A 20,689-nucleotide genomic window follows, 5' to 3' on the forward strand; every position below is an offset into this window, starting at 1 on the left:
AACTTGGGCTGCTAATCATCTCTATGTGGCTACACAGACCTTGCTGCAATGGCTACTGATATTTTCAGGCTAGGAGCCCAGGAGGAAAAGAGTCACCCTACACCTGCTTTATTTCCTCAGGCTGCAGAGGTGAGGAATACAACCCCGTTTTTGCCTTTACAGCATGCAACCACACAAGCTGAAGGAATATTTGGAATACTTCAGAATGCTGCTCGAGACAAATGACTGCCCTGGGATGAAGAGGATGAAGAAAGGGAACTTAAAAGAAATTTAAAGCTATTGTGAATTCTGCTGGGCTATTATGTTTTATGTATAACATCCCAGTTATGTCTGAAGGCATAAGACAAACTACCATCTAGAAGGACATATTCAAACCTTCAGAAAACTGTAACCATTTCCTTCACCACAGTAAAGGCAAGGCTTACAAGAAATGTGTAATATGCAGATATCTTTGTGGGAACTGCAGTAAAACTCTAAACATGAAGTCTTAGCTTTTTCATCTTTCTCCACATCTGAAAACTCAGAAGCTTCATTTCAGAATCCTACTTCCAAAATGAAAAAAGCCTCAGCTAAACTACTGCATCACTAAATCAGCAACTGAAATAAGCATCTGTACTATTATAAGGAGTTTAACAAACAAGAGTGAAAAAATACTATGTCAAGGTATCTCTTGAAAATGTAACGAATGAACAAACTAGTGTAGAAAGTAGCTTAGTTTCAGTTTATGATTGCCTATCTGTGGTGTGTCCCTTTATCTTTTCTTATTAAATAAATTACATTTCCTCTCTTAACACCATAACCACACTGAATTCATAATCAGTAACTGAACTTACCAAATAGTGGCCAGCTGAGTCTGTGAAAGATTTGATTGTAGAAGGGCATTCCTTGCTTGAAATCCTAAGTGAAAGTGTAAAAGGTTTTAATAAAAATAAACACTTTGATCAAAGATTCACGTGTACCAAAAAATGGGTCATGAACTGGGGCATGTTTATTTTTAATATTAATCTAATCCATTTTCATCAGTGGCTGACAGTTGGCTTTACTTCCAGGCTTAACAGGCATTACAACCTGAACAGAATAAAGATGTAAGTATTCCTATGTACTTTTTTCCCCCTTGGAGCACCTAACAGGAAAACTGACATGGAAAAAATAGATATTTATGGTAATCCACACAGCTGTTACAGAAGCACAGCTGACTGTCTACCTAAAGCTTCAGCCAGCACGTGGGGAAGCTGGCAGCTTTCATGTGATTGCAAAGAACCAGAGATGTTTCTAGGCAGGTCCATGAAACACTCAGTCCAAAATCCACTGAAGATAAAATGCACTGAGTCCCTTTCTTGACATAGAGAATTGTCCACCTTTTTTGTAGCAATCTAGCTAGCAAACTGAGGCAGGGGTTTGGCAAGTGCTTATTCAAAGTGGGAAACCTAGTCAGCTACAAACATACTGAGTTTACATGTAAGAACTGCTTGGCCAGTGCTCCATTCTCTGCATGACAGTGATTCAGTATTCCAAAAACTTCCATGAATCTCTACTCTTCTACAGCAGCAGGACAGGAGGTAACTTTCCCAGCTTTATGGTTCTCAGACTCTTGCACTTAGATCACAGAATGGATTTAATGGGTTGGAAGGCACCTTGAAAAATCAGAGTCCAACCCCCTTGCCAGAGCAGGATCCCCCAGTATAGATCATACAGAAACACACCCAGGTGAGGTTTGAATGTGTCCAGAGAAGGAGACTCCACAACCTGCCTGGGCAGCCTGTGCCAGTGCTCTGTCACCCTCACAGTAAAAAAGCTTTTCTTTATGTGGAAACTCCTATGCGCCATCTTGCACCCCTTGCCCCTTGTCCTATCATTGGACATCACTGAGAAGAGCCTGGCTCCATCCTCCTAACACTCACCCTTTACACATTTATAAACTCTCCTCCAAGCTAAAGAGACCCAAGCTCCCTCAGCCCTTGCTCATCAGGGAGATGTTCCACTCATCTTCTTCCCTTCGACTGCTGCTTTGTCTCCCAGAGTCTACCTGGAGAGCCTCCTCAAGCCACTTCAGGTCTAACATTGAGCCCAAGCCAATAAACTAATGCCCATTTCCATTTCCTGGCTCAGTGGAAGCAGCAGCTGAAAGCCATTTGCTTGCACAGATCTGAATGTCAACAATTTCAGCTTTTATTGCAAATGGAAGTCAAATCCTAAGCTGGGATTCCATCCCTCAGCATGTGATGCTTCTGAGGTAGAAAACAAAGCTGGTTTTCCCCCTCCATACCGAATGCCATACTCACCTGATAAATACCCACTCATACTTTTATCAAGACTGTTAAATTTCTGTCTGTATTTTAATCTGGAGGCTTGAGGAACTGCCCAGTCTGTGGATGCAATCTTTGGTGAATTCCCAGCTAGTGAAGCACTAGAGGAAGAATTTGAACTGTAATACAATTAAAAAAAAAAAAAAAAGATAAAGAAATAAGTTGCTTGGCTTAATAAGCAGGCATTATAAACAAGGATAAATAGCATTTTCTACCAACATGAAACAACTTCCACAAAGTTTTGCCTATGCTAACTTGCTATGAGCATTTTCATCACCCATACATCATTTTACTGTGAAAGTAGGGACATATATCTAAAAGGAAACTCTTAAATTTAAGATCCTGTTTCCCTTGGTATGACAGGCACTCATGACACATAATGGATCAATCCACCACTGCAAAATAATGCTATAGGAAACCCAGGGAAAAAATCTCAATTGTCACAAGAATGTTTACAGTGGCTGTGAAGCACTGGGCAGATTAAGTAAGTTTAAGAGGTATGCAAATGAATAACCATGAACATAAAAATTTAACTGATAAACTCACAATCAAAAGCAGCCTCTGAAGCTGCTAAAGCCACCACGTTCTACCTATTCTTTTTATCAGTGACAGTGAGGCTGAATGGTTTTTCCAGCTCATCCTGCAGAATAGTACTTGGTGGGTGTTTAGCTACACCTATAAAACTTCTACCTGCAACTCCCAGCATTTTCAGTGTCCCATCTTTGAAGATCAGACCAAACCAGGTACATCCTGCCTGCCTTGTTTAAGGTAATCTCCTGCTCTCTCAAATAAAAAATTATTTGCAGTGTTATAATGTAAAGAATGCTGATATAAACAAAGGCTTTTGGGGCACAGTGCTAGATACACATCTTTTGCATGGAATTCAATAACATGATGGTGAAAATGCTGTCAACAGTAACACTTCAGTTCCAGCTAAAGAAAGCTTTCTCATTTAAATAAGAATAAAAAAGGTGATTAACACCACACCTACAACGACCTTATTGAAAATTTGTATTGTGCTCATCCTAGATGCCATTTAACTGCAGCAAAGAGGTACAAGCTCTTCCAAGTCAACTTCTGGAGCAGAGCTGGGGCTGAGACAGATACTCTCTGGATCCTCTTTTGGGACACCCTTCCCAGGATACCCAATTGGATGGATAAACCTGGTCCCTCACTTTGTTTATGGTGGAGCTCTAGAATCAGTCAAGTAGGGCACCTGATAACAAACATTCCTAATATTCTATTATTCATAAACCATATCCACACATAAATATTTATAACAAAGACTATTCTTACATGCCTGCTAATTACATGGTGCTCTTTATGAGAACATCAATCCATAAACATTGCTTTTACAACCACTTTGTAAGTTTAATTCTATTTACCAATGATGTACATCCCCTTCTTTTTGGCACTGCTTTCCCTCATTTGACCTCCTCACCTACTTCAAATAGTTTTGTCACATTTACTGAAAATACTACTTACTGCACAAATCAAAATAGTATTTTTCCAGATTTGGTTGTCATATTAGATAGACTAATTTTTAATTAATATATTTTGAAAACAGAAATGTTCCATAAGTTTTGGAAGGCATGCTATTCAAGTTGAATATACAACAATTTTAAACTTAACTGACATACCTGCTAGATCCTAAATCAATTAGTGACTGTGCCTTCTGCAAACTGGTACCACCAAACCCTCCTGCCATGGGACCTAAAGAACCAGTATGAGGCAGTGCTGAAACAAACAAAACAACAAAGCCAAAAACTGTAAAACAACAAGGTATAAGGCAACGTTCTGTAATAAACACTCAAGGCTTTCACAGAAGTAGGAAAAGCTATTCAGTGACTTGTTAAGAACAACTAGTTAGAACTGATTTAACAAAGTGAACTCTGGGGGAAAAAAAGACTTTGTAAAAAAAATTTTCAGCTTGCTTGCATGCATGAAGTATCAGGATTCCAGTCTGAAATTAGCCACAGAGAAAATAAGACTCAATTCTGAGAGCAAGTACAGGACTGTACTATACTTACTTGAAGAAAAAGGTATGGACATGGGCTGCAGAAGGCTGGATGTTCCATTTGGCAATGAGGAGGTACTGACAGAAGGCACCAGAGGAGCAGAAATAACCAAAGGGGGCACAGAAGTCATGGAGGTCAGAGGCATGGGAGGTAAAGGTGTGATAGCAGACATGGATGTTGGCATGGACAGATTTGGCATGCTACCCATTCCTAGAGAAAAATCATACAGGTCATTATTTAATACTGCACAGTAAGAAATTGGCTCTATTATGCTAGGTAGAAACTACCCAAAGCAACCTGCATCATAATGAGATCAAATAGGTGCTTATGTGTAATATTTATTTCTCTCTAAAGTTTAGACATGACAGCTCGGACAACTGAAGAATATGAATTTTTTTTTTCAAACAAAAGATCCTGACAAGTAATTAATTCTCAAGGTAGCTTTAGCTAGTATTTCACAAAAGAATAAGAACTGACTTTCTATAATTGCAGCTGTAACTAGTTCTTCAACAAGACTTTCCACATCCGGCCACTGAGAGAACTACAACACAACTCAAAAGTTGTGAGAATCCTCTGTAGGGAAAAGCTGGTACTTCCCCTGAATCAAGTCTCTGCCAAGTGCCAGCCTTGGAAGAATCCATATGGGTGAAAAGCCCATCCTTAGGGACACCTGCCTAGCAAATGGTTTCCAGGAATTGCCAGAAGTGAAGAAGGGCACTTGAATTATCAGCTCAATCTTGTGGAAGACACCAGTGTGCAAATGCTCTGATGGAAGGTTAACAGGAATTAACCAGCTACCTATAAAGGCAGGCACTTGTATGCACACACAGAAGATTTACTGATGGGCAGGTATTTCAAACCATGTATGTCATTAATATATGTATATATTAAATTTCCAGCTGAAACCACCACATATATTTTACTCTAGAAAGCAACTAACAACAGGCATGCATTGAATCCCAAAACATCACCAGAAAAGGCAAAAAACTTTGAAATAATTATATTTAACCATATTAATCATATAAGGAAAATAGACATTGTGATTTTTTTAAATCAGTTTTGAAAAAAAAAATTAAAATGAGAGTTCTACCAAAACTTTGACCTTTACCAAGTTTATATTTAAAATCCCTGAGTATAAATAGATGAATGAGTAGGAAGGGAAAAAAAAAAGACATTCAGTAAAAGATGACAGCCTGAAACTTAAATGGCAAATGTTAATGGCCTTCTTGTACCTCATGTCAAAATGCAATAGAGGGTTTTTCTTTATTATTAAATGTCTTCAAGAAATGAAACTATAAAAAAATATCAAGAAAATGACTTTGTGTATTTCTTAAATCAGAATATCCCTGTACCTGTCTGGGGTTTTTTTTTGAGTGATTCACTCAACTCTCATGTTCAGATTCATGCTTCTATTTGGCAGCAACTAAATATGCATTTTTTTAAACTCTGAACACCAATTATATTAATAATATATATATTAATAATAATTATATATTCATAAGTACCAAAGCGAGCTGACATTAACGGTGAAAATATGGGAGTTTGTTTCATGACAGGAGGAAGAACCACAGGCAAGTTCTGTCCTTGCAATTTCAGCTTGATGAGTTTCATGGCTATAGAGAACTCCTGTTGATCCATTTTTCCATCCTTGTTTAGGTCTGATAGTGTCCTTAAAAATAAAATAAAATAAAATAGTAATGTAAATTTAACTTTTTCACTTGCCAAGAAGCTTTTCTATCAGATTTATTTAGTGCTTTTGTACAAGCAAACAACAAATTTATTGCAAGCATCTGTAGATCTTCTACTTTTGACAATATTTAAACTCTCAGAAGCTTCCAGTTATTAATTTTTCTAATTTGCCAACCTCCAGGTATTGAAGGTCAGCCTGGACTTTCAAACATAATATTGGTCTAGAGGCATTAAGTATAATCCACTCAATAGTCTTGTACAGAGCAGTTTTAAAGTTGCTGTGTATTAAATATTACACATCTGAGAAAGTAGGTAGACACTTGGAAAAGGAGTAAGTCTCCTGATACAGTAATTGCTAAAGATATGCCTCTGCTATGCTTCTTGCTATGCAATTAGCCAGACTAATTTATGTCTGGCAATGTAAGAAATTAATGCATGAATCTGGAACAGCAAGATGCAGAAACCTGCTAAAGATTTACCACCAGAAAACTGCACTCTCTCACAAATAGTGGGTTTTTCAAGAGTGATACCTCTACTGTTTTCCTTTGACACTTCTCCAAATAAAAACAACAGAAAATATATGCAACAGTGTGTACATGAACAGACACACTTTCTGGTCAGAGAGAAAATATTAAATCTTATTAACAGGTAAATATGTGAGGACCACAGGAATGTAAACAAAAATAGGAAGGGAAAAAAAACCATACTTAATATCAAGCCATTTTTCCCTTCCATTCTGTTACTATTCAGTATAAAATTCCATTTTTATATAAGACATTTGTAGTGCTTACTAGTATTTCAAACATCACTCAATTCTGTATCTCCAGGAATTCATTAACCCATTACTTCCCTCTCTTTCCCTATTATTTAAGTATACGGACAAAGCTTAACAACGACCTTTGTGGCAGTCCAGTGGGCACTTCCCTCTAAGAAAGCCTTGCAAATTATTATTGCATTTTTGCTTCAAGCACCTACTGTAGTTTTAAAAGGCTGTGTTCAATATGATGAATTAAGATTATAAGATATTGCCTTTATTTAAGTGTTGGTACACATGTGGGCTCAATTCTCAATTTAATAAATTTAAAACAATGATTCAGATAACACTCCTTTGACTGCTGAAAACATCTTTGACGTAACACATCATACCAAAGATAGTATTTCAATACTGTGCATCTCCTGTCCTTAAAGAAAAACAAAACAGTAAAAAATACCTTACCATATTTCAGCAAGGATTGAAGCTGGTAGACCAGATTGCAAAAAAAAAGTACGTGCTTGATCACCTATGATAAATAAGAAAAAAAGACAGACTTTCACATTACAGATTTTCAGAAGACCTCAGTACTCTCTTGTGGGCCAGATTCTAAAAAGGATGCAGCATGCTGGATGCTCAGCTTTCCAGTGTCACACTACACAACTCCCTCCCTGGTGACAGCAGCTGTCAGATACTCATGTACTCTGTAATCCTCAATCTTTGCTCTGAGAAGTGACTTCAAATAGTTCTAAAATGCTTTAAAAGGTCACAAAACTACTGCTAGAAACTGTTTAAAATAGATGCAAGATTTAAAGAAGTAAAAATGACTGAAAATTTAGTCCTGACCCAATTACTGTAACAGAAACAGATGTGCATTCTATTTCTTTCCTTCTCCTTCATCCAACATAACTTTAACCAGTACTGGCTCTTTATAGAAAATTTGGAAAAATATCATGTCCTAAATAATACTCTTTTCTAGCAGGAAGCATCCACTAGGTCAGTGTGAAGGGAACAGGAATTGTGCAACTCCATACCACGTTCCACATCAACTGGTACTGATCATGCTGTTAAACTCATACTAAAACACAGACAGTGGTGTTTATGCCTACCTAGGAATGAATTACAGATGCTTGAAGTTAAACTTCAGGTTATTCTTTCAACACTTTCTTCCCTTACATTCATCCCTAGCTTTTCATTTCAAGCACCTGCCAAATAAATAATGAAGCCTGCAGACATCCAGCCCAGATATGGCCTGAAGGTGGTTCCCAGGACTGCATATTTTCCAGCTGGTGGTGAAGTAAATACCAACCTCCCAGCTCTTTGGCCAAAGTAGGAGTTCCCTGTCACTTGGCCAGAAGATGCACCTGTTCCAAACAGACAATTTTTTGGTTTTTACTCAGACTTTTTTGGACCAAAATAGAGGAAAATCAGGGGCAGTGGAGTCACCAGGTAAGGATTAGCAGAGTCAGCAGTGCACAAGTCATCAGGGCTGCTCTTCATTGCCTACTCTCCCACAAATAACAGGGCACTTTTAAATTAAGTCATCTTTACCAGTGAAACAGAACCTTTTCTTGTTGTCACAAGCAGATTCTTAAATGTACAGATTCTAAGGTGTGCAGCAACATCACTCAATTGTTTCAGGGCAGAAGCAGCTGAATGCAACTGGACCTGACAGGAGCCATTGCAACAATGCCATTAGTCTATCCAGAACTTGCTGAGGGCTTAAGGATGAATACATTTCAAGCAGCCATTAACAAGCTGTCAGCATCTCTCTCCCTGCATTCTCTTCTAAAACAAAGATATCTAACAGCACAATTTTATCTAACATTGTTCAGACAGAGGAGAGTCACTTCAGCTCTCTCTTGCCACGTCACTTGCCACAATAGCTGCTCTAAGTGCTGCTTGGCAGCCTCCCATCTGGGCACAGATTTTGCCTGATACTCTGGTTTCTGAAAGTAGTCAGAAGGACAGCATAAAAACTGGTAGCTGAAGAAGTGAGAGGACTAATAAAAGAGTTTTCCCGTGCCAGACTTTAGCCTAGAGCTTGCAGAAGTTTAGTAATAACCTGTGGCTGTTTGCCCAAGGAGTATGATTATAAGCCACATAACAAAGAGCTAGAAATAGGATGTAGTTTTCAAGCTGTTTTACAAAGATACTTCTGTGTACACAGAAGTTAATGGGTAATGCAGAACCTCAGGCTAACCTGTGATGTAGCCTCCTGTGGGTTTAAGACTATCAAACTGCTTGTCATGCTTGGCCCGCTCTTCAGAGGTGATGGCCCATATGTTTGGACCTCCTAAAAGAAAAAACAAACAAACAAAAATTAACACCCAACAACCAGATTGAAAACTTTTTAAAATTAAAGCACGTAACCTGCAAAATAAAAGCTTGGCTTCTCCAGAGACCACACTAGACACACCCAGCTCCTACCAGTTTGGCAAGGAGGTTATGAAACACAGATTTAATTCCCAGATGTGCAAGACCCAGCTGAGACAACCCCTCCACCAGACTGCTTTGCACTTGGCTTCCAAACAAGCTCTGCTCTCCCCCAAACATGGTGCTCAGCAGTGTCCTGGGGGTGCTCACCCTGCCCCGTGTGAACCCAAGGCTCCTCTGGGTCACCCACAAACAAAGAGGATTTAATGTCAATTGAAGGTTCTCATAGAGGGGACTAATGCCCCTATAGCTTCCAAAAAACTCCTCATTCTGTCTTGCCAGTAGTCTGGGACTGCTACCAAAAATAAGTTGGTTTTGTCAGACAAAGGAGTCATAACCAACTCTTTTGGGTTTTTGGGGTTTTGTTTGGTTGGGGTTTTTTTTTGTTTGCTTGTTTTTTAAGCAGCACAGCATTGCCACTTATCATTTTCAATGTTTTTAAAAAAATACCAAATATTACAGCCTCAAAGTGACAAGGAGCCACAGCAGGGAATAACCAGAGCTGTGCTGACACACAGTGACTTTCAGAAATCTTCCAACCTGCTGGATAAAGGTCAGGGGGTGTGTCCTATACAGGAAAAGCAGTTTTGGCAGAAGTAATTGGGTTTGGGTTGGTTTTTTTAAGTAGGAGGAAGTTTTAGCCAGGAAGCTCTTGACAAAAATATGATTTCTCAAATCAATGAATGCAAGGATTGTCAGAAATTCTGAATGGAAACTCCCAAAACAGCAGAAAAGGGTTATTACTTAAGAAAACACCTTTAAAAACACATTTTACTTGGTACTACCACTTCCAAAGACATGTTAATCCATTCTTCAAGTATTTCTATTGCTCACAGAAAGACAGTCAAAGGAACAAACAATCCTTCTAACAAGATATTAACAAGTAGCTTTATAAACCACAGCATTCAGAAAGTTCCTGTACAATGCACTGCACATTTTTAATCATCTTTCATTTGTTTATCCACATTTGCAAACACATTTAAAAAAAAACCAAAACCAACTTAATTTCTCTTCTTGAGGAAGTTGTGTTAAGGCTGCCATTCTCCTAGCAGGTGTACAAATTTCATTCTTTACCCCTGCTGCTAAACAGGGAGATGCAAATGGTTAACAAAACAGAAACTCACTGGGGATAAGAATGACCAAAAAGGTAGAAGACTATAAAGATACAGTCTCTGTGCACCTCAGTTGGGCACATTGCTTCCTTCTCTTGAGGTTATGCCAATTTTTTTCAGTATGGCCTCAATGAAAGGGTATTCTTGCAGGCTCCATGTAAAACTGCACTTTGAGAACCCTGTCACTACTGTTTGCTTATTAAATGGGACTAAATATATTGAAATGATACTGATAAAGAAAGCTAAATAAATCTAAATCAGATCACTAGAAGCTAATAGGCAGTACAAGTATTGCTATAATACACATATGAGGACAACCTACAGCCCAAGAGTGGCACTTAAGTATTTCTAAAATTAAGATACATATCATAGACCAGAATCACTGAATAGTTTGGGTTGGAAGGGACCTTAAAGATCACCTTTTTCCAACACCCCTGCCATGGGCAGATGTTGTCCTGAAAGCAGGGTCTGTCACCTGAATAAGCTGATCCACACACAGTGGAGTTATTTAATAATATCCAGATCTGCATAGAAAAAGGAGCAGGGTGGTATTCCACAAAGCAAGGTCAGCTTCCCCTCACACAAGTGCTACTTTTACACAGAGAGACATGTAAAATTCCTTTATTTCTCATTATCTTCTATCACTCCAACACATTATTGGTTAATGAGCTCTTCTATTTAAAGTGACAGTGCTTTAAAATTTCACTACACACGTCCAGATTGTAGAGGGTTTTTTGTTAGTAGGGGTCCACCTAGCCTATAGGTGGGTATTTTACTGTGCTAATAATACATTAATATGCTGATAAGATGTTAATATGATGAGTTCAATTAGTAAATTTTTTTCTACCTAGTGCTCAAGGATATAACTAAGATAAGTTGAGGCATAATCCTTGCAATCCCTTTCATCTGTTTTGCAGTCTTATGTGTCTCAAGGAGTGGCTGTTGACTACTTTTGATGTGGTTTTCTCTAATTTTTGCTGTTTTGGTGTTACGTAAACTCTATTTTACTCTACGTGTCTCTATGTTCTCTTTTATGTGACTTTTCCCCCCAAACTTTACTTCTTTCCATTAATAACTGGCATCACAGGGACACGTGGAAATGTGGAATGGAAACTGCATCTTGATTAATGCTTACAGAAGTTATCCAGGACAAGAAAGTGTTCCTAAAGCTGCCAGCAGCAACTTCAGAAAACTTAACCACTGTTTTTCATTTATGGAAAATAAAATATTAGTAACACCACATTTTTCTTATATGAAATGTTTTGATCCTCTTTGGAAATAGGGAGCTACAACACTCCTCAGCTTTTTATAATGAGTGACAGAAGGATCAAGACCACCACAATATATTCATGTCATCAGCAGCTGGGAAGTGCTAGAAATACAGCAACAATTCCTTGACTGGAGTTCACAGCCACCACTGCAGCTCCTCTAAAGGATGCAATTTACACTGTAAGGGAACTTCTGTTCATGTCTGCCCCTGTCCTGAAATGCACCATTTCCTTTTTCTATGTCAGATAGTAAAGAAGAAGATGATAATCAGTGAAGGAAGTAGTAAGGAAGAAAATACATTCCTTCAAATATATTTCAGCAAAACATCTCTTTGAATACAATCTGGTAAACTATGCTTCCTCTCCAACCATGAAATTCAAAGTTCTACATGGCACATCTTAATTTGTGTTAAAATTTTGCAGTTCACAAAACACCAGATTCACCTGGTGATTAACATCTTATTCAAGAAGTGCTCGACGATCAGCATTTACCCTTTATTCTCATTTTTGCCTTCATTAACACTCCCCAGGAATCTCACTGTTGCTTAGAGGAGTGTCACCGCTTTTCTCTGACGTGCAGAGGTGGTCAGGATCATGGCTGAGCTCTCTAAAAGACAAAGCTCCAGCTTTGCTGACCCTTTGACCATACACTTAACACTACTGATCCAGCCTATGCAAAAAAAAAAAAAATCATCATCAGTGTAACCATAACAAAAGACCTTCAGATGCACACTCTAAGGTTAAAATTATGCTCTTAGCAGAGATTATTCATTCCCAAGCTAAACACAGAAAAGCATTTGTTCAGCAATCATCTCCATGACATTTTTCTTGCAAGTATAAATGTAATTAAAAAAAAAAAACAAAAAACTGTAACCAACATTATTACACTAATGATCAAGAGTCCTAAAGAGAAGTGTAAGCAATTACTGCCACAGCAAAGTGATAACTGTGAAAACACACATTATCAAAACTACACCTGCCTGAGTTCAAGAAGTGTTTGGATGAGGCTCTCAGGCACATGGTGTGATTCTGCGGGTGCCCTACATAGAGACAGGAATTGGGCTGGATGATCCTGATAGGTCCCTTCCAACTCTGAATATTCTATGAATCCACTATTTCAGGAAACTGGATATATATCCCAAAATGCCAACCTGCTAATATTTTATTTCCAAAGGTATGAAGCATTTCAGATCTTCCCTGTCCCTGACAGCAGAGACTGAAAATCTTTTTTCTGATTACTATTTTAGAGATGTACTCTAATCTACTCATGTTTTTTTATGTGTATTGAAGAAAGTAATTTAATAGACTTAAAAGCAAAAGCAAACCTCTTCCTATATAATCTGAGTGCTTTGCCTAAAGGTAAATGCATAAAAATGTACATACAGCTCAGATAATTTTAGTCACATCCCTCAAGACCTATCAACATTCATAGAATCTAAGAATGTCAGGCTGGAAGGGACCTCAAGGATCATCTGGTCCAACCCTTCTCATACTATTGTTCATATGAGATGTCTCAGCAACCCTGTCAAGATGAGATTCAAGACTTTCCAAAGTGGGGGAATCCACAACTTCCCCTGGGAGCCCATTCCAATGTCTGACTGTCCTCAGAGTGAAAAAATTTCCTCTTGTGTTCAATCAGAACCTCCCTAGGAGCAGCTTGTGCCCATTGCCCCTTGTCTGGTCATTCAATAATACTTTGAAATTTAAGATGTTTCAAAGGAGTTATCAGAGCATCTTTTACTTTAAAAGATTGTCCTGGTGTGAGAGGACCAGGGTAGAAAAACCCTACCTGGAACATCACCAGGCTGTGGATAAGGCAGCTGTAATGGGGAGCAGCTGAGCCTACGGGAGCATGGGTGAGGTGACCCAAATGGATGGGTCACAGTCTTCTTTCCCATGGTACTCAATATAAAATGGATCCCAAGAGAGCTCTTTGGGGTCTTCTCTGGCCTGACACTGCTGCTCCTCCTCCTCATTTCCTCACCAGAAAAGGACACCATTTACCAAGACAGGTCACCTGCTTCCTACTCAAGTTTTTCAGCCTCTCTTCCTTATTCCCTTCTTCCCTCTGGGAGAGAGTAACAGAGAGCATCTGTCCCTGCCCAGCCACTGTCCCAGCTGTGACAAAGACTGAAGGAAAACTATACATATGGTATTCCAAACAAAAAGAAGTGGTGGGGGATGAAAGCAAAGTATTATCCCAGCAAAGTCCTTCCAAAGCTGTGATTTCTTACAAGCTAAGACAAGAAGGCAATGTGGTTTTTTAGCAGGAATTAGGATCTAGAAAACAGCATGTGCCCAAGTAAGCAAAGCTCTCTGTCTGACAGTGAGATTTCTGGCACTTCTTTGTAACTGAACAAAGTCCCCGAAAACTTGGGCTTTAAACTAAAGTCACTTAAGAAAGAGTGCCTGCCATTTTCAGCCTGACCTAGAACAGGTCATTGTTTTACTAACACAGGTTAATAACTATTGGAAAAGGAAAAGATCAAGACAAGAAATTAAAAAACGAAACAAAACAAAAAAACCCAACCCAATATTTATGGTTGGGATCCACCTTATGGGCATTAAAGCCACACATAACACTTAAATAAAGAATTTGCTGTTTTTTCCCAAATACATACCATAATATGCAAAACAAAGAATATTAAGAGCATAGCACAAGAGGGAAGATGAAAGCATCACAAGCTCTTCTTTGGAGCTTAACCAGACTCAGGACTCTTTTGATGTTACCATTTTGGAGATACAAATAAGGAAAATCCATCTACAGAAAAGCATAATTAAAATTAAGATTCATCAAAATACCAAGCAAAACCACCACATCAGTCTATCTGAAATTAACACTTTGAACAACTGGGATCACAAGACCTTGGCAATTCCACAAAGCATGTCAGGAAAGTATTCTTCAAAGTAATTGTTGCATCCACTTGTAGCACAAACAAGACCACCAGAATAAAGACTTAGCACAAACAAAACTAGTTTGAAACTCAGTTCTCCTGTGTAATTACCATTAAAAAAATGCTCCTGTCCTCACAGATACTGTGCTTGTCTCCCAAAGCTACCACCAGTGGTAAAAAAAGGCCACTCAGCATCACTGCTGAGAAAAATTGTGCTGCCTGGTTTACAAACAACCAAGTTTTGGGCATGGTGAAGTGTGGCAAAGGGAAGACTACTCCTTTTCTTGGAAGGACAAAGCTGCAGGAAGACAAACAGAATCATCTGCCACCCTAGATGTGTCATCTAAACATATCTGCCTTAGCTCAACATTGTTTTTTTTCCACTAACACACCTTCAGTCCCAGGACTGGGAAACATTTTGCCCATGAGCCACATCCAGCTAAAGAGAACAATTAATTCTGCCCACAGCCATGGCTGTTCCTCTTCCTTCCTTGCAGCCCCAGCCCTTACTCATGGCAAATGATATATGAACCACAAACCCAGGCTTGTTCTTTTCACCTCTCTGATCACAGGATGGGACAGGAGGCATCCATCTTCTTGATGGAGCAGTGGTGAACTTTTGGCACTCAGAGATTCTGAGCTGCTACCAAGTAGGATGGAGTTACAATACCATTAAAAATCACTTTAGCATCAGGAGTCAAAATTTAATTGCCATTTCATGCACTCATGACAGGCTCTGCCACAGCCAATGAATAGCACATTATTACTTTTCTGACTTAGCTTAGAATTTCCTAGAAAATTTAATGAGACAAGTAATTTTTTTCCCAACTGTAGATGGCAGGATTCTGAGTGGAAAAACTGAAATGTCACTGATAAAAATATTATCTTCCAAAATCACTAATCTGCAAAAGAGGTGAAGTTAATAATTTGATTGTTGCATTTTTAGGAATTAAAACTCTAGAAATGCTGAACTTGGACATTCTCCCCACAAAGATTCTTTCTAGACCAGAGTAACTATTGCCTTCACTTGCTTTTTCTGTTTATGAAAAAACACATTTCTTTATTAGTAACACTTTTGGAAGATAGATATGAAACTATCATTCTTTTACTTGCCCACTACCACAGCTTTACAACATACTGAACATTTCAAAGGCACAAATAAGTTCTACCCACAGAAAAAGTTCACACAGAGTGACAAAGACCAACAAGCCAAAGCTCCACATAACGTAATGTACCTTCTAGACTTCTCTAAAGATGACAAAATACATCTCACCCACACCTTTATGTAACAGGCATTAATAAGTCACTGCACTAGCACAATTTTTTGATGCTAGAAACAAGCAACTACACAACATTCTCCTTTAGGCTAATTTTAAATAAATGACATCTTTCTATAAAGTCTGTTTATAGCAAGATCACAGCATTTGGTAGGATAGCTCCAGAAATGCCTTTACAACACTGGATCAGACAGATAACCTTCTTCAGAAAATAAAGGACTTGCTTTGATGGGCTGCCAACATTGAAACGGAAACAAACACTGTTCTTTCCTTAGAATGGTAAAGTACTATTGAAAAAGAAGGGAGAAAAGAAAGCACAATCCTAGAAAAAAAATAGTTAGACTTGAAAATGCTCTATAAAACCTCTGCCACTGGTGAGTACCACCAGGAGGCAAAAGGCAGATGTGCCCAAAGAGGTGCTACTGGTGGAAAGGACAAAGGCAACTTGTCACTCGTGGAAAATTTTAAGACATTTCTCACATTCTCTGAAGAACTCTGTTTGTTTTTCAATGATAGGCATTGCTTGCTTTTCTCTAATAAAAACTATGCTCCTACAGCCTACAAAGTTAATTAACTCCACAGAGATAATAAACTTAAAAGAGAGAGCATTCCTTGTGCAGTTTAATCACGAGAGTGAGTGATTACAGTACCACCTTTTTAACCATCAAAAAAACCCCAGCATTAAGCTTGATAATGACCCTAAATAAATATTTATCTTCATGTTTAAAGACAGGGAAATATCAACACAGACAGGCAGCAGCGTGCTTCAAGCTGCACAGGGGTTTTCCAGAATGCGACCAGCAATCACATTACTGTCTCCCATTGGGAGCCTCCAGAAAGTTGTTTGGTGTTAGACACAGAATCATAGAATATGCCAAGTTGGAAGGGACCCATCAGGATTATCAAGTACAAGTCCTATCCCTGTGTGGGGCACCCCCAGGATCACACCATGTGCCTGACAGCATCATCCAAACACTTCTTAAACTCAGGCAGGCTTGGTGCTGTGCCCACTTCCCTTGGGAGCTTGTTCCACTGCTCAACTGCCCTCTGGGTGAAAAACCTTTCCCTAATATATAACCTAAACTTCCCCTGATTCAGCTTCCTACCATTTCCCCAAGTCCTGTCTTTGAAATCAGTACAGTCCCATCTCTTCCCCTTGTGAGGAAGCCATGGACTGCAATGAGTATTCCTCCTCAGCTCCAAGCTGAACAATCCAAGTGACCTCAGCTGCTCCTCATAAGTCATCCCTTCCAGAGCCTTCACCATCCTCCTTGCTCTCCTTTGGATGCCCTCCAATTGCTTGATGTCTTTTCTACACTGCAGTGCCCAAACCTGCACACAGTACTCAAGGTGATGCTGTACCAGTGCAGAGTGGGACAGTCACCTCCCTTGGCCAGATGGTGACACTGCTTGGTGCACCCCAAGGGACACGGGTGGCCCTCCAGGCTGCCAGGGCACACTGCTGGCTCATGGTCAGTGTGACATCAACCAGCACCCCCATGGTCCCTCCCTGCCATGCTGCCCCCTCCAGCCACCACTTCCCCAGTCTGTACTTGCCACTGACATACTGGCATAAAGCTAATAATCCCAGTCATTTTCTGTCTGGGTTTGTACATAAGTTAACCACAGAATTACTTATTACAGATTGGACTTAATGTTCTCAGCTGAGATGTTGTATCATGCTTCCAATTTTTCCTCAGTGGTGAGTAAACATTTCAGGAGTCCAAAAATATATAGAACATTTTACTATTAGTCTGAATTTCCTATCAGTGCTATTGCTGTTTTCAGTATTTGCTTCCCTCTTTTGATGTTCATTCTTTATATCAAATGTAAGAGAAAATGCTGACTGATACTGAGCATCTCTTCCTTCTTAAGTGCATAAACATCATGAACTACTGCTGAAGTGGCTCTGGGTCCATCCTAAAGCACCCCCTGATCTTCCCTGAGGGATTCATCCTCTTTTCCCAGCTCTCATGTTCTCGGGGCACAGAGAAGACACATTTCAGGATGCACAAGGTAATCCTGCTTCTACTTGTCCTACCAGAAAAGCTTCACAGAGGCTCTCAGCATATTAAGCAACACGGTGGCAACTGGTGGATTTGGCATTGTTGAGTTTATGGTTGGACTCAATCTTAAAGGTCTTTCCATCTTAAATGATTCTATGCTTCCAACTGCCAAAGGAAAAAGTTACGTCCAAGTGTAACAAGTTCATCGCCTTCTTTAAAGAATACATTTAAAAGGAAATACTTGTACCTAAAGCTCATTAAACAGAGGGAAACATCCTCCTCCAGTTTTCTGTTTTGCTAAAATCACACGAATTGTGCCCACTGAAGCCAAGAGAATTCTTAAAGATTTTCAAGTGTCTCTGATGTGCAATCCAAAAATAACCAGTACATGCATACAGGCAGGTAAATACTGTACAGAGCTACACAGATTTGGCCAAGAAATATTTGAATAATTCAAGAGTATTCCTACAGAAATGTGAACAAAGCAGCAGCACCTTTTAGGCTACAGCACAATTTCTCCATTAAGTACAGAATTTCTAGATTTTAGTTGTACTGGGAATCCCTAAGGTTCAGCAGTTCATTTAAATCTAATACTGAGCTTGTTTAAACCAACCACCTGCTCCTATGAAACAGGAGCAGAACTCCTTATCACGCAGCATTTTGTCTGATGATAAGGTCATTGGCATCCCCTCACTTCAATGAGCAAAATTTATCCATAAAGAACATTAACATTTCCGTGCCATGCAGTGATCTCAATGTAGAAACATAATCCTTGCTTTTAGAAGGAATATAATCCCTGAAACAATTTAGAGATACGTAACAGTCTGGCTCATGGTAACAGGAAAGATCCACTTGCTTTCTGGATTTTACAGTACAACTCAACAATTTCAAAGCACTTAAGCTATTAGTTTATAATAACAAGGATAGTATTTCTATTGCTGTCGTATTTCTGTTTATGACAATAACACAATCATTTCACTCATTATGGCTATCCATTTTCAGAAGCTCCTTTTTAATTAAAGTATTGCCAAGCTCCACTGAAAAATAAAGAAACACACCAAGCAAGAAAACTATTTTTAAAAAAGTCCAGACACAGCAAATTACAATTTTACTTGAAGATGTGTAAAAAAAAAATTGTTAAAGTTCTGTTATAGATCCCCCAATGTAAAAAATATATTAGGAAATGTGTATAAATGTGACAGTGCTCTTAACTGTACATTAGCATGCTACATCCTACATGAGTTTTCTGTAGAATTTGTAACTATTCAATCAAAAGTATTTTCTGAAGTTTTACTGAAATAAGATTTCTATTTTTCACCAAAAGTGCAATGACTATAACCTGCCATGTTGATTAACCCATACCCATACTAAATTAACTTTTCTTACACAAAAAAGTTGGCACACAGGTTTGGCTTAACATAAGCATTCCCCATACCTAGAGTCAATACTGGCAATAAATATAAAACTATTTTCTGCCTTATTTTGGAAAAAAGAATGCCACTGTAATCACCTGTTGAGTTATTAACAGCACAAGAAACAAGGCCATTCTACTACCCAATGACAAAGCTGTGTCTTTGCCCAGTTTTAATCCTTTTGGATGGATTTTAGAGATAGAAAAGACAGAGAAGAAAAAAAGATACACCAGGAAGAATCCTTCCAATGGAAGGTGTGAAGAGTTCAAAGTAAGCAGTATCATCAAGGCATAAAACAGGCATAATTTGCCAAATTCTCCTCTACCAGCTGCAAAATCTGCCTCCATCTCTTAAGGTAAGCACACTTCCAGCTGACAGACTCCAAAGCATGACACAGAAGATGGAAGATGTGCTTACCCTTCAGTTTAGAACTTTTTTTGAGTAAACATCAGTCCACCTGTATAGCATCAAAATCTCCAGTGAGGAAAATAGGGGATTTTAGTCATCATGTTTAGCCCACCAGAGCTTAGACCAAACTTTCCAAATTCTGAAAATGGATTTTTTATGCTGCTGCTCACTAGCATCCACAAAATTCCTGAAAACTTAATTAAAAATTTACTAAAGGAGAATTTGTTTCATTATTGTCTAGGAAATCTCTGTGGAATGCCCCAAAACTAAGAGATTCAGGTAGGTTTCCATATACAGCAGCTAGGAAATCTTTTCACACTGGGAGAAATGCAGACAGTAAAAGTACCAGGAAAGAAGATACAAACTGAACCTTGAAATTAGCTGGAGTAAAGGAAATGCTTCTCCAAAAATGTAAAATAACAAAATCAGAGCAGAACTCCTGTTCAAGGAATATTAAATCATTTATAAATTTTGGACTTCTCACAATTATCTGGCCACTAGAGTAAAAATTATATTTTCAGGTTCTCAGACTTGGGAAGGAAGTTGAGGACAAGGAAAAACATTGATGGTTGTGGTGAATCAGAATATAGACTTGAAAGAGGAAAAGAGAAGACCCAAAAGAAAAAAAAAGAGAAAGAAAAAAAAAAGAAAACAGTAATTACACAGGAAGGGTGGGAGACAGGGAAATTGGAGAGGCATTTCCTGAATGATCTGTGAAATAAAATTGAATCAGGAGATAATTTAGGAAACAAAACACAGTAATGACTGTGCCAGTTCAGACTGAATACTCACCTATAGCCAACTCCTATAGCTCACCTATAGCCAGAGCAGCAGACTGAGGGGGAAGCACATGGCAGTTCTGCCCTAGGATGCTTCCCAGCCCCCAGTGTAGCTCTTGAACCAGAGCTGGTACCTCATTAGCAGAAGGAAAATGGACCTGCTTATAGTGACAAAAAAAAAAATCTAAGGAACCTTTCAGCATCCACAGCTTCCTATGACTTTCATTGTTTAACTAAACTGTGCAAAGTGTTCTGTTTGCTTGGTATCTGGCACTGGTATTTTCATTTCACCCTGATTAATTCTTGTGTTATCAGAGAACAATTACCATTCCT

The 20,689-nt window shown here is 38.8% G+C and overlaps 1 protein-coding gene across 3 annotated transcripts in view; it reads right to left on the reverse strand.

The window, feature by feature from the left end:
- Nucleotides 1-20,689, reverse strand: part of ITSN2 (intersectin 2) — an 82,979-nt gene that overhangs the window by 38,558 nt on the left and 23,732 nt on the right. For all 3 annotated transcript variants that reach the window (XM_030446663.1, XM_030446664.1, XM_030446665.1), the window contains exons 3-9: nt 8,968-9,060; nt 7,230-7,293; nt 5,830-5,993; nt 4,337-4,534; nt 3,947-4,043; nt 2,283-2,425; nt 834-897 (exon numbers count right to left, since the gene is read on the reverse strand). In XM_030446663.1, coding sequence (XP_030302523.1) covers nt 834-897; nt 2,283-2,425; nt 3,947-4,043; nt 4,337-4,534; nt 5,830-5,993; nt 7,230-7,293; nt 8,968-9,060 — 823 coding nt within the window. The remainder of the gene's footprint in view (nt 1-833; nt 898-2,282; nt 2,426-3,946; nt 4,044-4,336; nt 4,535-5,829; nt 5,994-7,229; nt 7,294-8,967; nt 9,061-20,689) is intronic.

Source organism: Calypte anna, chromosome 3 (assembly GCF_003957555.1).
Source record: "Calypte anna isolate BGI_N300 chromosome 3, bCalAnn1_v1.p, whole genome shotgun sequence".
In the NCBI taxonomy this organism is placed as follows: domain Eukaryota; kingdom Metazoa; phylum Chordata; class Aves; order Apodiformes; family Trochilidae; genus Calypte; species Calypte anna.